The sequence below is a fragment of the Pseudochaenichthys georgianus genome, unplaced genomic scaffold, assembly GCF_902827115.2.
Source record: "Pseudochaenichthys georgianus unplaced genomic scaffold, fPseGeo1.2 scaffold_992_arrow_ctg1, whole genome shotgun sequence".
Lineage (NCBI taxonomy): Eukaryota > Metazoa > Chordata > Actinopteri > Perciformes > Channichthyidae > Pseudochaenichthys > Pseudochaenichthys georgianus.
Window position 1 is genome coordinate 1 of NW_027263512.1, and position 20401 is coordinate 20401.

Genomic DNA, 20401 nt, shown 5'->3' on the forward strand with positions numbered 1-20401 from the left:
TCCCTGTATTCACAGCACTTTTCCCCGCCTTTCACACACTTATTCCTGGGTAGGAAAGCCATGTGGATCACCCTGGAGCTCTGCCTAGGTGCCTGTGAGAGTGAGACCCTGCTAACAGCAGTGAACCTGCTGCCAGCATTACAAACATATTAATCAGGCATTTTAACACTTTTTCCATGAAAATGATTTTTATCCACTATCATGGGGCTATATAAATCAAATTCCGGGTAATTAGGAGCACAATTGTACCTTTTACTATTTAAATGTATTTGTATTATATATTTTTGGGCTATTAAAGTGATATTTCTGGGTGACTTTGTCAGTTTATGGAGCTTAGCCCACAATTCCCGGAGGTTCCAGGCCGAATTTGGGAGCTCATAGGCGGCCTGCCATGCGCCCCCACCCGTGGAAAGCCGAAAAAAGTAAAGAAAATGGTCAATTATGTCTTAAAATAATCAAAAATGAAGTTTAAAAAAATTCTCGAAAAAACGACAGATTGCCAACGGAGGAGGGGCTCAAAAAAGCGCAAGTCTTCGGCGCTTCGGGCGGAAGCCCCGGACACTTTTCCACTCCCCCGTTGCACTTTACAACGGAGAGGGGAATCGAGACCTCCCCTCCTCCGTCAAAAAAAATCATTCATGTTTTTCAAGCTACCATCCGCACGAAATCAGAAACACGGTTTTTGAGAGCACTCAGAAAAAAAGAAGCTGTTTCACATCATGGAGGAATGTGTCCGCTCCATGAGTGCTTTGGATCGGATACAATTGTTGCCTGGAGACCCCCAATCATGGTTCTTACCAAACTTTAAGTTTTTGAACTGGTCTCTGGAGGAATGCAAGGGGAGTTTGATGGGACTCTACCTGCATTATGATGCACTATTCTCGGATACATTTGGCCCGGTTTCATGGTTCTCCAAAAAGATAACGTACTTCCTGACTCTGGAGGAATGTGAGGGGAGTTGTCAGGGGACTCTTGCGGGCTCATTTTTTTTTCATTTTCAGCCCTTTTCCATGGATGAATTGAAACGTATTTGTTTTACATTTTGGTCAATTTGACCCAGTTCTGGTACCGCATTGCCTGGAGTACAGGACCGAGAGATGACAGACTCTCTACCCGGGTTACAAGTCACTATTGTCGGACACTTTCTTTGCTTTACCCCAGTTCTATCACTCTTTCCTCCTTTGACCATAAAACGTGTGTCCTGCTGGGGTCCTGCCTGGTTCCGGGGCACCCCAAACCCTCTCATGGTCGGGGCACCATGAATTGATGCATCGGACCCAAAGTTGCCATCACCAGCCCCGCGTTGGTGCGGAGGTGGGACCATTTAGCCCGGTGGTAACCCAAGTCCTCCCTTGGTCCGTGTACCAGGCATTGAAGCATCGGACCCATTGTTGCAATCACCGGTTACGCTAACGCATATAAACGGAGAAACAGAAAATAATTGAAATACAATTCACTGTGTCTGTTTCAGTAGGATGTCGTCCGAAGGCCCGGTGTGCAGACTCTTCTATCTGGCTTTGAACAAGCACCTTAAAGAGCCTGTGACAGCATCCCAACAACTGTTGTGCAATGAAATATTGGGCTACTAGTAATCTCGAACCGTCAGTTTTAAAAAAGAAAAAGCGATACCGTTCCGTTAAATATCAATCATTTCGAACATCGCGGGGAAATTCCTTCGACTCATTTTGAAATTTTGGGGGAAGCCGGAAGTGACGTCAATGCGGGAACGCTTCGAGAGCCAAACACGGACAAAGTGTGTTGTCAGGCGTAGAAATGGTGAATTACTGAGATTAGGCACGTTAATAACGTTTTAATGAAGTTGACAGTATATTCATATTCGTCAGTGCTTTCATGTCAATTCGGCGACATAAACATAAATGATCGTGGTGAAGGTGATGATTACATTAGGATTACAAATCGGGAGTGAGAGCTGCTGAATTTCCTCCCGTCGGATGTGATATAAAAACAAATCGATTATTTTTGTGGTTGTAAACTCAAGTGGATGAAACTATATATATATATAAATATATATAAACTTTATTAGTGCTTTCATGTCAATGCGGCGAACATATGATACATTAAATGATCGTGAGGATGATGATTAAAAATCGTTTGTTTGAGCCGGTCTGCATTTCCTGATGAGAAAACAAACCGATGCTTTTTGTAGTTGTAGTACACCAACGTGGATTAAACGTGTGGTTTTTTACCACGATGTTGGGGAAATTAATGGATAAAATGCACGGATTATTATTATTATTCCCACTCCGATCGGGACACGAGGTCCACCGTTTCCCCGCAACGAGGCTCCCCCCGTTGACAGTTTACGTGGGCTGGGTGCAGTGGCGGACTGGCCATCGGGACGAATCCCGATGGGCCGGTACCGAAGTGGGCCGGTCGGATAAGTCACTAGCACATCCCCCATAGGCGGCGCGTGAGGCTCAGGTTTGAGAAGCTAAATAACTTGTTTTACCTGACGCTGCCCGCCTCCGGCGTCTATAGAAAAGAGATCAGCTCAGTGAAAGCACCGCCTGCTGACCAATCAGAGCTCAGTGTGCGGAGTTTAAATCTCTCAAGTCATATTACAGGATAAAGGAAATACAGTTTAAACTGCCGTATGCAGAGAAGACACCGACGTGTCGCACTTATCATTCATATCACATCATCACTCAGATCATCGATCAGATAATATCATAATATATCATATATCTCCTGATCTGAGTCAGCTCCTCCAGCCTCACCTGGCCGTGCAACACTCACAGTGTCACAGACTGGATGCAGAAGTATTATTTAACACATTATGTTGACGAAACACTCGAGACAAATGTAATTAAAGTCAGATCCACTCGTGTCTTAGACGTGAACGCGCTCTCAGCTGGAGAGAGAAACCCTGGCTTGATTTACCGAGTTGATAACCAGCGTCGTAGGACCGCTTAGCGAGATCTCGTTTGTTAGTTTGTTGTTGTTAGTTTGTTACTCAAACATATCCAGGGTCTGTTGAACTGGCTTCGTAGTGCAGGGCACAGGTGGCGAGCAGCGCTAATGTCAAAGACACAGACATTATACATTATATTTGTATTTTACCAGGATGCAGTGACACAAATATTTACATATTTACATTTACTATCTACAGCACCCGCCGCCCCTGACATCCCCCACTCCCCCCGCTGACAGCTCACTAGCGGTACCGAAGTGGGCCGGTCGAGAGTTTTTTTAGTCCCATTCCACCACTGGCTCCATGACCGTATGATCGCCCATATTGACGCACCTCATTCCTAAACTTAGAAGATACAACATAAACCGATCCTTCAGCCTCATGAGCTCTCAGACACGTTCAGCATGAACCTGTCCTCGCTGTCTGAGCTGCTGCTGTGTGCGCCGTCGTGCGTTTACATCTGACTGTATATATATAAAGGGTTTCGTGCAGATGCTGGGATCCTGGACGGTGCAGCTGGAGCGCTGTGCCCGCAATGACTCACCCATCATTTGGCGGGACTTGAAGAATCCAGAGAAGATCCAGAAAATGGTCAACATTGAGATTAATGGTTATCAAAGTACAAATATCCAAAATCAGTTCAGTGACGGTTTCAAGGGGACGATATGTACTCAAAGTGATGGGTTTGGATGACGGGGGAAACCGTGTCACAGGCTCTTTAAGCTCCAACATGCAGTGCGGAACTTGGAGGAAAGAGGCATCATTCTTAAAATGGCCAGTGGCAGAATAAATGTTGGGACCAAACCCTGTCCCATCACAGTTCGTATGCTGGGAAGAGACTGGACCGTCATGTGACTCATGGCCACCCTGAGTTCTCCCGAGATGAGGCACCTCAGGTCCTGGCCAGGCTGAGGCAGAGTGTGGCCCTGCAGTAGCTCCATGACCTCAGACAGACTGATCCCATCACTGGAACGGCTCCATCACTGGATATAGACAATGATGAGGAATACCCGGTGCACCCCCCACCCTTCTCCCCACACACCGAGTGTGACGAAGAGGACTGCAGGCAGGAGAAGCTGGACCATGTGGCATTGAGGGCTCAGAAGGATGCCCTCGTTGATGAGGTGAAGACCCTGCGCTCCAGGCTGAACAAGGTCGATTTAAGGGCCTGGCGATCTCAAGTACCTCCGGCATAAACACAGCCGCCTCCGGTAGTCAGACCCCTCTCAGGACCCCGGTCAAGACTCTCATGAAGCCATATCTAGGAGCTTATATTATTTAATAGTTATCCATTTATTTTATTGTTCTTTTTTGTTTATAGTAAATCTTCCTTTTAATTCTTATTTAGTTTATCAAATAAGTCGTGCTACGCCTCTGTTTTTGTAAAGGCAGCCTGTGGGCGCCGGGGGAGGGGAGGCTGCTCAGCGCACCCGGTAGGCCTGTTTGTTACCATCGGGTAGGAAGGAAGGAGGATGCTTGATGTGTGGAGAATAGATCGCACTGGAACGACTTTTGCTCGGATCTTGATTCTTTCCCACGCGTAAGATTAGCTGACGGGAGCCTCAGCGGCCCCCGGTAGTCAGACCCCTCTCAAGACCCCGGTCAAGACTCTCATGCGCTCCCCAGCAGCCTCCCGTAATGAGGACCGGCCCTCTCCTCACTGGTCCACTGGGGGGGCTGGCCCTCTCCTCACTGGTCCACTGGGAGGACTGGCCCTCTCCTCACTGGTCCACTGGGGAGGACTGGCCCTCTCCTCACTGGTCCACTGGGGGGACTGGCCCTCTCCTCACTGGTCCACTGGGGGGGCTGGCCCTCTCCTCACTGGTCCACTGGGGGGGCTGGCCCTCTCCTCACTGGTCCACTGGGAGGACTGGCCCTCTCCTCACTGGTCCACTGGGAGGACTGGCCCTCTCCTCACTGGTCCACTGGGAGGACTGGCCCTCTCCTCACTGGTCCACTGGGGGGGCTGGCCCTCTCCTCACTGGTCCACTGGGGGGGGCTGGCCCTCTCCTCACTGGTCCACTGGGGGGCTGGCCCTCTCCTCACTGGTCCACTGGGAGGACTGGCCCTCTCCTCACTGGTCCACTGGGGGGGCTGCCCCTCTCCTCACTGGTCCACTGGGAGGACTGGCCCTCTCCTCACTGGTCCACTGGGGGGGGCTGGCCCTCTCCTCACTGGTCCACTGGGAGGACTGGCCCTCTCCTCACTGGTCCACTGGGGGGGCTGGCCCTCTCCTCACTGGTCCACTGGGGGGGCTGGCCCTCTCCTCACTGGTCCACTGGGAGGACTGGCCCTCTCCTCACTGGTCCACTGGGGGGACTGGCCCTCTCCTCACTGGTCCACTGGGGGGGCTGCCCCTCTCCTCACTGGTCCACTGGGAGGACTGGCCCTCTCCTCACTGGTCCACTGGGGGGGCTGGCCCTCTCCTCACTGGTCCACTGGGAGGACTGGCCCTCTCCTCACTGGTCCACTGGGAGGACTGGCCCTCTCCTCACTGGTCCACTGGGAGGACTGGCCCTCTCCTCACTGGTCCACTGGGGGGGCTGGCCCTCTCCTCACTGGTCCACTGGGAGGACTGGCCCTCTCCTCACTGGTCCACTGGGGGGGGCTGGCCCTCTCCTCACTGGTCCACTGGGAGGACTGGCCCTCTCCTCACTGGTCCACTGGGAGGACTGGCCCTCTCCTCACTGGTCCACTGGGAGGACTGGCCCTCTCCTCACTGGTCCACTGGGAGGACTGGCCCTCTCCTCACTGGTCCACTGGGAGGGGACGGGGGAATACCATGCGTGAAATCACGTTGCCTCAAAGCATGGAGACGTACATTCAGACGTACAGGCATCATTGTGAGGGTGTCGCACCGACGGTAAAACAGAAAGAAAGTTGTCTGTCCAATGTCAGCCGGATAAAGAACTTCCTCGTATTCATGGCCCGTGGTGTACCCGGCTGTCAGACTGGCTGGTCCTCAAAGACACGGAGAGGGTCCGTGGCTGGAGCGAGTATATTGTAAAGTCGGGCCGGGCAGTCACAACATCGCTGTTGTTCCTGAAGAGTGTGAAGAATGTCCTGAGGTACTTGTCTGAGTCAAAGCTCCGGGGGTGCAGGCTCACCCAGTCTGATACGACCCGCATCATCAGAGAGGTGACAGCCAACATGAACGACTTGAAAAGGTCTGTCACTGTCCACCAGTTCAAGATGAAGAGGAGCAAGCTGGATCGTCTGCCGAGCCAGGCGGAGCTTCTTGTCGCCATGGCGGCCGCTGAGAAGCGCATCCCTGATCTCCTTGACCTGATGGCTGGCAACCCGACCTCAATCACCCAGTACCTGCTATACGGCTATCTAACCCTCCATTGGAGCCTCCTGTATGGCCACCGTCCGGGTGTGCACGCGAACATAACCGACACTGAGGTGTTAGAGGCGGACAGAAGGGGCACGGCTGAGGGCTACATCATCCACGTGCAGGATCACAAGACTGCAGAGACATGTGGCGAAGCACAGCCGGTGCTTACAGAGAAGGAGTTCAGCTGGGTCGTGCGGTGGATGGGGATCAAAGAGGGCTGTCGGGTCCTCAGAATGAATTCCTCCTCTTCACAACGGGGACGTACGCCTCCAGGAACCTGAACGCTCACTTGAAGAGGGCTTGGGCTGATGCTGGGCTAGAGACAGCCGTCACCTTCACCATCCTGCGCACTGCCCTGGCTGACAACATCAAGCCTCACCAAGATCCAGAGAGCAGGTCGACTCTCGCCAGGTTTATGCGTCACGCCGTCAGCACTGCTGACCGGTTCTACGCCAATACGCCTGGAATGAAGGAGGGATTGAAGATCCGCTCCGTGTTCAGGGCGGCAGCAGCTGCATCATCAGAAGGAGGTCTACCGCCGTCAGATACCTCCGAAGAGGGCTCAGGGGCGGAGAGCAGCGATGCCTCTTCTTCAGAGCCGGTTGATACTCCTGATGTGGGGGTAGGGGCCGTGGACTCAGCCTTCCCCCCGGTGCACCGTACAAGTTAGACGGCTAATATGTTTTTATTATGTTTATTGTGTATACTGTTTTTGGAAAAATCATGTGATAATTAAATAAATAATAAAACATTAATATAACCTTGAAGGTTCCCAGGGGCAGATACAGTGCCAGGTATCAGACTATTTAAACAAAGTGTACCCAGGATTCAGACACCTTCCCTGGCTTGTAGAATGCGGTGATGCGCCCTGGAGGTATCAGACTATTTTAAACAACTTTTCCCGCCTTTGAAACACTTATTCCTGGGTTTTAGCCTGCCATTATTCACGATATGATTTAACATTGAACCTCTCCTGGAAATGGACATATTCTGTGCATTTCCTGGAGAGCTTCAATGGTAAATGATATTTAGTTAAATGACAGGCTAACACTCTCTTCCAGACATTTAAACATTACTTCTGGCTTGTAAAGTGCAGAGATGAGCCCTGGCCAAGCCCCCAGGAAGTGCGCCGGAGTCTGATGAGAATATTCGTGGTGGCCAGACGGCGGTACTGCACTTCCGTTTGGTTGCTGGGCCCGGAAACACGTTTTCCCATTGACTTACACGGGGAAAGAGCGGTCTGCAACTCGTTGGATAATGTTTTAAACTAATAAACGACCCAGTATGAACACGTGTATAGCCCTTATTAAAACATTCGGTCCTCAAGTTGTAAAATGTGCTAATAACGTTATTCTGAGAGTTATTTCCCTTCGGCATTATGAACGCGCATCTCGCCCACGGGAGCGCGCCGCCCGGCACGTGCACGTTACGTGATGCACAATAACAACGGACCCTATCGCCTCACTGCCCACGGAGCTGTGATGATGGATATGTTGCACATGTTTGCTGTAATTCATCATTTGTAAAGTATCATACTACACGGGCTGTGATTACATCCTGGGTTAAATAAAGTTAATATTACCGACGCAGATCAACGTCCTGTAGCTTCTTGTAGCACTTGCAATTGTTTTAGTTACGTGTGGGGTACTTAACATGAACAGTTACAGTTACTATCCTTCTACTCCATCACAAAGAGAAATAGGCTATTGTTATTTTAACTCCACCAGTCATCCATCACCAGCTTTACTTTGTAGATAACGTTTTAACTCACAATTGATCCTAACAGGCTTCAACATATACACTTTATATATGACCAAGTGGGTTCATGAACAACCCACACGAGTATCAAGCTGGATGAAGCTCTGTTGGATTTCACGAGATCCTGATGGCAGCGTAATATAAAAGTACCATTGATGTGTAACTTAGCATAAGTACTAGCTAGCCGCTAGCTGCTAACTGCTAGCTGCTAACTGCTAGCTGCTAACCGCTAGCTGCTAACTGCTAGCTGCTAACTGCTAGCTGCTAACCGCTAGCTGCTAACCGCTAGCTGCTAACTGCTAGCTGCTAACTGCCGCCTCGATAATATAAATCCAGTGCCACCATGCTGTCATGAACGCGCGGTGCTGTTATGTGTACGCAAATTCACGTGCTTAATGTGAACGAGCCTTTTGGGCGGCGTGGTCAAAGTTGCGCATGCGCTATGAGCGCACATACGGGTACTTCTCAGGCATGCTGGGTAATCTGTGACGTTTCGCTCTCTCAAAAGTTGGGCCATTTTGTCATCATGCGCTCATGAGCAACTCTCATAGGAATGAAAGAGGCCCCGCCTCCCACGCTGTGAGGCCCCGCCTCCCACGCTGTGAGGCCACGCCTCCCACGCTGTGAGGCCCCGCCTCCCACGCTGTGAGGCCCCGCCTCCCACGCTGTGTCCAGTTCTTATTATACATCCATGGCCCTGGTAGTATCAGCCCATTTAAAGGGTCACCAGGAGCATGAGAACATCCTCCACAGAAGGGGGGGGGGGGGGGGGGTGCCGTGAAGAAGGCCGAATATGGATGCTCATGGGCTGACAGGAAAGCACCACAACATCCACCACCTTTAAGAGTTACCAGGGGCACGAGGTTCTGTGTGATCATCTGGGGTTAGTCCACGGGGAGTGCTGAAGTCCGGGGCCCGGGGACTCACGGTGTGCGAGGTTATGGAGGTGTCCATGTGAGGGAGGCATGCTGGAGGTCTGTAGTCCGTCCTTTGGTGGTCCGTGAGGGGCCACAGAGAGGTGGTTTTCGCGGTCTCTCCTGGAGGTGTGAAATAACCTGAATCCCCATTTCAGGGACACATGCTGGAGGTCCATTGTCTCTAAATTGGGTTAGTTGTGGAGACTCTACGGGGAATGGAAACACAACCACCACACATGGAGTGAAAGGGAACACGTGTATTTATTCTAAAATCATGAAATATGCCAACATCAGTCTGAGGTGCACGGGACCGAACCCTCAGAATTTAGAGTTTTCAGGAAAGAGTCTGAAATCATCAGAAAAAGTTTGACTTGAGAAAAAAAGTCTGAGTTTTAAGATTAAAAACGGAATTCTATGATTTCCAGACAGATGGTTCTATTTGGACTTTTTCATAAAAAAATCAGAATTTCGAGATTTTCTAAAGAAAGTCAAGATTCTGAGATAAAAAATAAATCAGGAAAAAGTCCTGATCTTAACATTTTGAGAAAAAAGTCATAGTTTCAGAGAAGTAAGGAATTTGAGATGTATTTTCAATAAATACTTGATGAATGAAGATCGTTGTCCTGGTCTCTGCTCCTCACTCCGCACAGCAGGGGGCGGTAGTGAGCCCTCCGCTCTGCGATCGACTGCTCCTGTCTGCAGCAGCTGCGCGTGCTCTTAGCCTTTAGCTCCAGAGTCCCGTAGATCTCCCTGCAGGTACATTAGTGCTATAATACACTTTATTATACTACAGTGTATTACATCACAGAGTATTCAAGTGTGTCAGTGATCTCCGGTCAGAGATGTCTGACTCTAAACTCTCTAAGAACCTGCTGCGCATGAAGGTGGGAGAAACACGTGGTTATTATTATTGTTGTTGTTTATCTTTAACTCGACTCCACTTCTGTGTACAAATACTCTGTTAGAAGTAAGAGTCCTGCAATCAAAGGTAGTCATATTGTGTGTGTGTGTGTGTGTGTGTGTGTGTGTGTGTGTGTGTGTGTGTGTGTGTGTGTGTGTGTGTGTGTGTGTGTGTGTGTGTGTGTGTGTGTGTGTGTGTGTGTGTGTCAGTTCATGCAGAGGGGTCTGGATGCGGAGACGAGGAAGCAGCTGGAGGAAGACGAGCGGAGGATCATCAGCGATGAACACTGGTACCTGGACCTACCAGAGCTGAGGGCCAGAGAGTGAGAGAGACACACACACACACACACACTCTCACACACACACACACTCACACTCTCACACACACACTCACACACTCTGTGGTCTCTCAGGAACCTGATCCTGGAGGAGCAGAGCCTGGTCTCCTGCGAGGACCTGAAGTACGGACGCTTCTCCTTCAAAGGCTTCAACCCAGAGGTCGAGGTCAGTGTCCTCTCATTCTGTACCTGCAGTCTCATGGTGCGTTCAGGGACACACAGGTACAGTCCTGCCTGCAGTCTCATGGTGCGTTCAGGGACACACGGGTACAGTCCTGCCTGCAGTCTCATGGTGCGTTCAGGGACACACAGGTACAGTCCTGCCTGCAGTCTCATGGTGCGTTCAGGGACACACGGGTACAGTCCTGCCTGCAGTCTCATGGTGCGTTCAGGGACACACAGGTACAGTCCTGCCTGCAGTCTCATGGTGCGTTCAGGGACACACAGGTACAGTCCTGCCTGCAGTCTCATGGTGCGTTCAGGGACACACAGGTACAGTCCTGCCTGCAGTCTCATGGTGCGTTCAGGGACACACGGGTACAGTCCTGCCTGCAGTCTCATGGTGCGTTCAGGGACACACGGGTACAGTCCTGCCTGCAGTCTCATGATGCGTTCAGGGACACCAGGTGTTAACAGGTACAGTCTTGCCTGCAGTCTCATGATGCGTTCAGGGACACCAGGTGTTAACAGGTACAGTCTTGCCTGCAGTCTCACGGTGCGTTCAGGGACACACAGGTGTTAACAGGTACAGTCCTGCCTGCAGTCTCACGGTGCGTTCAGGGACACACAGGTGTTAACAGGTACAGTCCTTCCTGCCGTCTCACGGTGCGTTCAGGGACACACAGGTGTTAACAGGTACAGTCCTTCCTGCAGTCTCACGGTGCGTTCAGGGACACACAGGTGTTAACAGGTACAGTCCTGCCTGCAGTCTCACGGTGCGTTCAGGGACACACAGGTGTTAACAGGTACAGTCCTGCCTGCAGTCTCACGGTGCGTTCAGGGACACACAGGTGTTAACAGGTACAGTCCTGCCTGCAGTCTCACGGTGCGTTCAGGGACACACAGGTGTTAACAGGTACAGTCCTTCCTGCCGTCTCACGGTGCGTTCAGGGACACACAGGTGTTAACAGGTACAGTCCTTCCTGCAGTCTCACGGTGCGTTCAGGGACACACAGGTGTTAACAGGTACAGTCCTGCCTGCAGTCTCATGGTGCGTTCAGGGACACACAGGTGTTAACAGGTACAGTCCTGCCTGCAGTCTCATGGTGCGTTCAGGGACACACAGGTGTTAACAGGTACAGTCCTGCCTGCAGTCTCACGGTGCGTTCAGGGACACACAGGTGTTAACAGGTACAGTCCTGCCTGCAGTTTCATGGTGCGTTCAGGGACACACAGGTGTTAACAGGTACAGTCCTGCCTGCAGTCTCATGGTGCGTTCAGGGACACACAGGTGTTAACAGGTACAGTCCTGCCTGCAGTCTCATGATGCGTTCAGGGACACCAGGTGTTAACAGGTGATGTCTCACGATGCGTTCAGGGACACACAGGTCTTAACAGGTGATGTCTCACGATGCGTTCAGGGACACACAGGTGTTAACAGGTGATGTCTCACGATGCGTTCAGGGACACACAGGTGTTAACAGGTGAAGTCCTGCCTGCTGCTCACCTGTTGTTCTGAAGCATGACTCACGTTTATATTCTTCCTTATAAGAGAAACGATGCTTTCACAGAAAAGGGAAACGTTAGTTCTGCTTTCGTCGTTTCTTTAACCCACTGTGGAAAGATGTTGCATTCAAGAGCATCGTCATAATAAGAACTCCTTGTTGTTTAGTGTAGGTCAGGGGTTTTCAAAGTGTGGGAAGGTGAGCCTCCCCTCAGAGAACATAAGAGCCCCCCCGCCCAATTATTATTGTTGTTGTTGTTGTTGCTATAGTGCTCTGTTTTCGCTGTCTCCCTCTCTCTTCTTTGAGCCATTTGAAGTCACTCCAGCTGTTCCTCTCGTCTCTGAAGCTGTCGTGCTGACTCACCGGCTGCAGCCATTTGATTGGCTGAGCAGCGTCACCTCCTTAAAACATTAAACAATCACTTTTTTAAACCTTTTTATCTTTGTTTTACATTTTTTAACATTTTCAACATCGTGGATGAACCCTGCTTTGCTCCCGGCAACACACTGAACGACACGTTGCACTCAGCACCTCCCCTCTGCTGACACCGGCTCCCTCAACATCGACCTGAGTGCAGCCTTCGATACCGTGAGCCACTCCACCCTGCTCACCCGACTCCAGGACATCGGTATCGAAGGTACTGCGCTCAGTGGCTCCAGTCCTACCTCTCCGACAGATCCCACTTCACCTCCCTCCACAACCACTCCTCTGCCACCCAAGGTGTTCCCCAAGGCTCAGTACTCGGCCCCCTCCTCTTCATCATCTACATCCTCCCCCTTGGTCAGATTCTCCGCCAATACAACCTGGACTTTCACTGCTATGCCGACGACACCCAGATTCACCTCAGCACCAAATCCCCCAACAACCCCCCCCCCCCCCCCTCACCCACATCGAATCCTGGATGCAACACAACTTGCTCAAACTCAACAGCAATAAAACTGAACTCCTCCTCATCGGATCCAAATCCACCCTCAGCAAAACCCCCAACCTGACCGTCACCATCGATGGCACCCCTGTCCCCCCTCCACCCAGGCACCTTGACCCCCCCCTCTCCCTCGAGCCCCACATCCGTCAAGTTGTAAAAATCTCATTTTTTCACCTCCGCAATAAATCCGCCAAACTCCGACTCAGTCACGCCTTCATCTCCTCCCGCCTCGACTACTGCAACTCCCTCCTCCACGGCATCAGCTCCACCTCCTCCTCCACGGCATCAGCTCCACCTCCTCCTCCACGGCATCAGCTCCACCTCCTCCTCCACGGCATCAGCTCCACCTCCTCCTCCACGGCATCAGCTCCACCTCCTCCTCCACGGCATCAGCTCCACCTCCTCCTCCACGGCATCAGCTCCACCTCCTCCTCCACGGCATCAGCTCCACCTCCTCCTCCACGGCATCAGCTCCACCTCCTCCTCCACGTCATCAGCTCCACCTCCTCCTCCACGGCATCAGCTCCACCTCCTCCTCCACGGCATCAGCTCCACCTCCTCCTCCACGGCATCAGCTCCACCTCCTCCTCCTCCACGGCATCAGCTCCACCTCCTCCTCCACGGCATCAGCTCCACCTCCTCCTCCACGGCATCAGCTCCACCTCCTCCTCCTCCACGGCATCAGCTCCACCTCCTCCTCCTCAACGGCATCAGCTCCACCTCCTCCTCCACGTCATCAGCTCCACCTCCTCCTCCACGGCATCAGCTCCACCTCCTCCTCCACGGCATCAGCTCCACCTCCTCCTCCACGCATCAGCTCCACCTCCTCCTCCACGTCATCAGCTCCACCTCCTCCTCCACGGCATCAGCTCCACCTCCTCCTCCACGGCATCAGCTCCACCTCCTCCTCCACGTCATCAGCTCCACCTCCTCCTCTACGCATCAGCTCCACCTCCTCCTCCTACGGCATCAGCTCCACCTCCTCCTCCACGTCATCAGCTCCACCTCCTCCTCCACGGCATCAGCTCCACCTCCTCCTCCACGGCATCAGCTCCACCTCTTCCTCCACGGCATCAGCTCCACCTCTTCCTCCACGGCATCAGCTCCACCTCCTCCTCTACGCATCAGCTCCACCTCCTCCTCCACGGCATCAGCTCCACCTCCTCCTCCACGGCATCAGCTCCACCTCCTCCTCCACGGCATCAGCTCCACCTCCTCCTCCACGGCATCAGCTCCACCTCCTCCTCTACGGCATCAGCTCCACCTCCTCCTCTACGCATCAGCTCCACCTCCTCCTCCACGGCATCAGCTCCACCCCCTCCTCCACGGCATCAGCTCCACCTCCTCCTCCACGGCATCAGCTCCACCTCCTCCTCTACGGCATCAGCTCCACCTCCTCCTCCACGGCATCAGCTCCACCTCCTCCTCTACGCATCAGCTCCACCTCCTCCTCCACGTCATCAGCTCCACCTCCTCCTCTACGGCATCAGCTCCACCTCCTCCTCCACGTCATCAGCTCCACCTCCTCCTCCACGTCATCAGCTCCACCTCCTCCTCCACGTCATCAGCTCCACCTCCTCCTCTACGGCATCAGCTCCACCCCCTCCTCTACGGCATCAGCTCCACCTCCTCCTCTACGGCATCAGCTCCACCTCCTCCTCTACGGCATCAGCTCCACCTCCTCCTCTACGCATCAGCTCCACCTCCTCCTCCACGGCATCAGCTCCACCTCCTCCTCTACGCATCAGCTCCACCTCCTCCTCAACGGCATCAGCTCCACCTCCTCCTCTACGCATCAGCTCCACCTCCTCCTCTACGCATCAGCTCCACCTCCTCCTCCACGGCATCAGCTCCACCTCCTCCTCTACGCATCAGCTCCACCTCCTCCTCTACGCATCAGCTCCACCCCCTCCTCTACGGCATCAGCTCCACCTCCTCCTCCACGGCATCAGCTCCACCTCCTCCTCTACGCATCAGCTCCACCTCCTCCTCTACGCATCAGCTCCACCTCCTCCTCTACGCATCAGCTCCACCTCCTCCTCTACGGCATCAGCTCCACCTCCTCCTCTACGCATCAGCTCCACCCCCTCCTCTACGCATCAGCTCCACCTCCTCCTCCACGGCATCAGCTCCACCTCCTCCTCTACGGCATCAGCTCCACCTCCTCCTCCTACGGCATCAGCTCCACCTCCTCTACGCATCAGCTCCACCTCCTCCTCTACGGCATCAGCTCCACCTCCTCCTCTACGCATCAGCTCCACCTCCTCCTCTACGCATCAGCTCCACCTCCTCCTCCACGGCTCCACCTCCTCCTCCACGGCATCAGCTCCACCTCCTCCTCTACGCATCAGCTCCACCTCCTCCTCTACGCATCAGCTCCACCTCCTCCTCCACGTCATCAGCTCCACCTCCTCCTCTACGCATCAGCTCCACCTCCTCCTCCACGGCTCCACCTCCTCCTCCACGGCATCAGCTCCACCTCCCTCAGTAGACTCCAGCGGGTCCAGAGCGCAGCCGCCAGACTCCTCCCCCACACCAAATCATGGCATCATATCACCCGGTCCTCAAAGAGCTCCACTGGCTCCCCGTCTCACACCGCATCCACTACAAACTCCTGGTCCTCACTTTCAAAGCCCTGCCCCCCCCCCCACCTCACTGACCTCCTCATCCTCTACCGACCCCCCCGGTCCCTCAGATCCTCCTCAGCCGGTTTGCTTTCCATCCCCAAGGCCAGACTCCGGAGCTTCGGGGACAGAGCCTTCTCTGTGGCAGCCCCGAAGCTCTGGACCTCCCTCCCCCAAGACCTCCGTGAGTCTGAGTCCCTCACCCTGCTCCAGTCCCGCCTCAAAACCCCCCTCTTCAACTCTCTATCCATAAGCCCCCCCCCCCCCCCCCCTCTTCAACTCTCTATCCATAAGCCCCCCCCCTCTTCAACTCTCTATCCATAAGCCCCCCCCCCCTCTTCAACTCTCTATCCATAAGCCCCCCCCCCCCTCTTCAACTCTCTATCCATAAGCCCCCCCCCCCCCCCCCCTTCAACTCTCTATCCATAAGCCCCCCCCCCCCCCCCTCTTCAACTCTCTATCCATAAGCCCCCCCCCTCTTCAACTCTCTATCCATAAGCCCCCCCCTCTTCAACTCTCTATCCATAAGCGCCCCCCCCCCCCTCTTCAACTCTCTATCCATAAGCCCCCCCCCCCCCCCTCTTCAACTCTCTATCCATAAGCCCCCCCCCTGTCTCCCCTCCCTCCCAAATGTAAAGCGTCTTTGGGTTCAGAAAAGCGCTATATACAATTAATGTATTATTATTAGCATACTTTAGTGGAACAATGAGTCTGCGTCTTTGAAGCACACGGGAATACACGCAGATCCTCCTCTGGCTGCAGCCGACCGGCACTCACACAGGTGGGTGGAGGTGGAGGGAGTGAGCACTCTCACAGGTGGGTGGAGGTGGAGGGAGTGAGCATACAGCCTTGTCTCCTCTCTCACTTTAGGTAACTTCACTAAAAACCGATCCATGTTGCCTCTCGCATAAAGTTAGCTGAAGTTAGCTAGCTACATTTCACTGTTTCTCGCGCCCCCCTCCCCTGAAGCTCTCTGGCGCCCCCCTCCCCTGAAGCTCTCTGGCGCCCCCCTCCCCTGAAGCTCTCTGGCGCCCCCCTCCCCTGAAGCTCTCTGGCTCCCCCTCCCCTGAAGCTCTCTGGCGCCCCCCTCCCCTGAAGCTCTCTGGCGCCCCCCCTCCCCTGGAGCTCTCTGGCTCCCCCTCCCCTGAAGCTCTCTGGCGCCCCCCTCCCCTGAAGCTCTCTGGCGCCCCCCTCCCCTGAAGCTCTCTGGCGCCCCCCTCCTCTGAAGCTCTCTGGCGCCCCCCTCCCCTGAAGCTCTCTGGCGCCCCCCTCCCCTGAAGCTCTCTGGCGCCCCCCTCCCCTGAAGCTCTCTGGCGCCCCCCTCCCCTGAAGCTCTCTGGCGCCCCCCTCCCCTGAAGCTCTCTGGCGCCCCCTCCCCTGAAGCTCTCTGGCGCCCCCCTCCCCTGAAGCTCTCTGGCGCCCCCCTCCCCTGAAGCTCTCTGGCGCCCCCTCCCCTGAAGCTCTCTGGCGCCCCCCTCCCCTGAAGCTCTCTGCCTCCCCCTCCCCTGAAGCTCTCTGGCGCCCCCCACCCCTGAAGCTCTCTGGCGCCCCCTCCCCTGAAGCTCTCTGGCGCCCCCCTCCCCTGAAGCTCTCTGGCGCCCCCTCCCCTGAAGCTCTCTGGCGCCCCCCTGGGGAGGCGCGTCTCACGCTTTGAAAGACGCTGGTGTAGGTAATGCTCCCCCTTTGTCGTCAAACAGCGCCCCCTCTAACGGCAATAGGCGCTTTCACACCAAGTACTTTGCCGTACTTAGTGCCGGCACTTCATAGTGCCAATCGCCTTCACACCGGAGTGCTTTTCCCTGGGGGAGGATGAGGCAGATGAGCCGCTGACGTCACTTCTTCTCCTGCTTTGGGTTTACTGGCAGGCTGCAAACCACTTCATGGCGTATACTGCCACCCGGAGGCCCCGGCCGGAAGTCCCCGGAGCTGGGAAGGCTTCAGGAGAAGCTGCTGGGACTCCCAGCAGCTTCTCCTGAAGCCTTCCCAGTAAATCTCCAGAACGCCGACACCTCCTCATCTCCACCGCTCCCATGTTTTATTGTGTGTTGCCATAAGTTAGTCTCTCTGCGTTGGTGCGCTGGGCTAATGCTAATGCCACAAATAAAATGGCGGCTCTACAAAACATTTCAGAGATGTACGGGGCGTGGTTTGCAATCCGCCCAGCCAATCAGAACTGGGGCACTGCCCCCCCAGGAGAGTACCACCTCTCAGCAGGCACTGAACACGGGGTAAAAGTTCCCGGCACTAAGTGCTCTTTTTGGTGTGAACGCGCCATCAGGGTACTAACGGAGCTAAAGGGGACCGTGCTCCGGTGTGAACGCGCCTAGTGGTGAAACGTGGCACTGCAGGCCAGGGCCACGGTTATATTATTATATCATGTATTATTATAATGTATTAGAGCTGATGAAGTACGGTCCTCCAGACAGACTGACAGCAGCATAACGTGTGTCCCCTGCTGTGTGTTGTCACAGAAGCTGATGGTGACGATGAACCCTAAAGAGGAAGAGGAGGAGAGACAGGAAGAGGAAGTGAGCCACATGCAGACGGACGTGACGGACGAGGAGATGGCCCTCAGGTGAGACCCTGACCTTTGACCTCATAGTGTCATTATACCTGATAGTCAGAGCTGATGGACACCTGTCGTCCTCAGGTACGAGAGTCTGGTGGGCAGCATGAGGAAGAAGTTCACCAGGAAGAAGAACCAGGTCTCAGAGGAGGGGGACACCGAGAGGGTCTCCCTGAAGAGGGACCAGGCCTCAGAGGAGGGGGACACCAAGAGGGTCTCCCTGAAGAGGGACCAGGCCTCAGAGGAGGGGGACACCAAGAGGGTCTCCCTGAAGAGGGACCAGGCCTCAGAGGAGGGGGACACCAAGAGGGTCTCCCTGAAGAGGGACCAGGCCTCAGAGGAGGGGGACACCAAGAGGGACCAGGCCTCAGAGGAGGGGGACACCAAGAGGGTCTTCCTGAAGCCACAGGACTGAGTCCTTTGGAGGAACTGAAGGACATGTCTGGATGTTGTGCATCCTGTTCTAAAGAGCTGGTCTGAGCTGCAGGACGTCTCCATGACCACACCTTCAGCACCCGGAGGAGACGTGCTCGCCTTCTGGGCCCAAGACTGAAAACCATAAAGTTGCCAAAAAGAAAAGTAGATCAGATCAACTTTGAATACAAAATAAAAAGTTCTGATTGTATTTGGTGTGTTTCCTTCATGAGTATAAATATTCAGATCCATAGAATACACTGCTGGGTTGTTACTGAAACAAGTACATGAGCCTCAGCCGTGCTTCAGGCCTCGGCTCCAAAAGGACGGTCCCAGAACACAGGACCACATCTTCTGAAAGGGTTACTAGTCTCGTTTCTCAAAGTAACGATGAAGCTGTGAGTGGGATGCAGAAGAGTCGGAATCAATATCGATGTTTTTATTTCAAAGCAAATTCAGATTGAACACGGTAACAAACTGAATGACTTGTAGAGAAAACCGCCCTTGGAGATGGGATGGAGTGAAAGCTGTAGGAACCCAAAGAACCCCGGCTGAAGTGGAATAGTCCATTTAGCTCAGGAACCTTCCTGAAGGAGTGGAATGACCCGGAAGTCCCTCAGTGGCAGCCACGATAAGTGCCGTTCCAATTCTCTCGATGATAGGAAAGGAGGTTTCAAGCTTCCTTTATAGCCTCCTTCAGCTTAGGAACCACTGGACCTCCCTCACCGACAGGAGAGGAGAAAATGCTGCCCCACAATGCATTGCAGCCGCAGCATTTGCCGTCACTCAACAGTCGGCCGTTCACGGAAACAACCGATTATGAGGAGAAATGATATCATGAAAGTTACGGTGCTTATTAAGCTTTTTAAAGCGTAGGTGGTAAGTTCCAAAGTGCTTTGTTCTGAACGCTCATCAGTATTATAATAAAGAGAGAAATATGAACGTTAGTTTTCACTGAAATGATCAAATAAAGTCTCTCAGTCTTCACTGAGCTGTGTGGGGTTTGTTCAGCTTCTAGAGATGTCTGAATGGTGATACACACAGAGACAGATGTTCAGGACTAACGTTCATAATAAATACATCTGTACTGATTTAAGATCTTTCCATCAATCATACGTGTTGGGATCATTGGTGTTAACGTGGACCGGAGGGAGAGGGGGACGAGCAGAAGTTTCACTTTCCTTTTTATTTCAGTTCCAGCTTTGGTCCTGAAGAATCTGTTTCTCTGTTGTCCTCGTTCATAAAGCAAAGCAGCAGCATCAGAGCACGGAGCAGAGTCTCTGGATGAGTCCCTCGTTCTTATTGAGCATCCATGTTTGTAGTCCGCTGGATAGGAAGCTGGTTTCCATGGTTACCCCACAGCAGCAGACGCACATTCAGGACGTCCGCTGGCGCATCAGAAACACGTCGATAGTGAAGTGCAGTCTATTCTCTAAAGTACTGCAGTCTCTTCTCCTAAGTCCTTTTGGATTCTCCTATCCACTATCCCTTAGCCCCGTGACCTTTCCCTCAGAGGTCAAGGAATAGACGAGAGGGTTAGAATTTAGGAGCTGATTTTTAAACTATCCGACCGCAGCCCTCATTTCCAGATTGGTGCAGAACAAGTGACCTTTGACCTTTGAGAGGTTTAGCAAAATAAAGCCTTCTGGGGTCATTCGACCCATCTCTGGAACCCCTTGCTCGATCTCTTTCTCACCGTGAGAGCCAATGGAATCGAGGGGAGGTTCCTAAAATCCACCTACATGTTACCCATTGGTTGAATGAGTGATGCGTAACCAGAATGCCCAAACCGGAAGCGGTCATCCACTCTTAGCAGCGAATATGAAATCTCCGTTTTGGACCAATGGAATGATGGATCATCAGTGATCATTTCAAAGTGACCGACGCGTTGGACTAACCCTCAGCCGCGCCGTGGTCGTTTTAACGCCGTTGAACACGACTTCTGATCAGACCGCAACGTAAGACTTACTTTTCGCTTTTGCTCCGTAAAGCTACGTTGTGGGTTTGCTTCCCCTGCCGCGAGTTC

General features: G+C 53.3%; 1 protein-coding gene across 3 annotated transcripts; it reads left to right on the forward strand.

Moving 5' to 3' along the window:
* Positions 1-9594: 9594 nt before the first annotated feature.
* On the forward strand, positions 9595-18586 carry mphosph6 (M-phase phosphoprotein 6). Of its 3 annotated transcripts, XM_071202811.1 has the most exons (6): positions 9603-9828; positions 10055-10167; positions 10258-10348; positions 17867-17970; positions 18046-18292; positions 18326-18586. In XM_071202811.1, exons 1-6 carry the CDS (start codon positions 9787-9789, stop codon positions 18374-18376), a joined length of 648 nt encoding a protein of 215 aa, XP_071058912.1. In that variant the 5' UTR covers positions 9603-9786; the 3' UTR covers positions 18377-18586. The 3 variants fall into 3 exon arrangements, with proteins under 3 accessions (XP_033936187.1, XP_071058912.1, XP_033936186.1); XM_034080296.2 differs by having other exon boundaries at positions 9595-9700; positions 18046-18586; XM_034080295.2 differs by having other exon boundaries at positions 9605-9828; positions 18046-18586.
* Positions 18587-20401: the final 1815 nt, after the last annotated feature.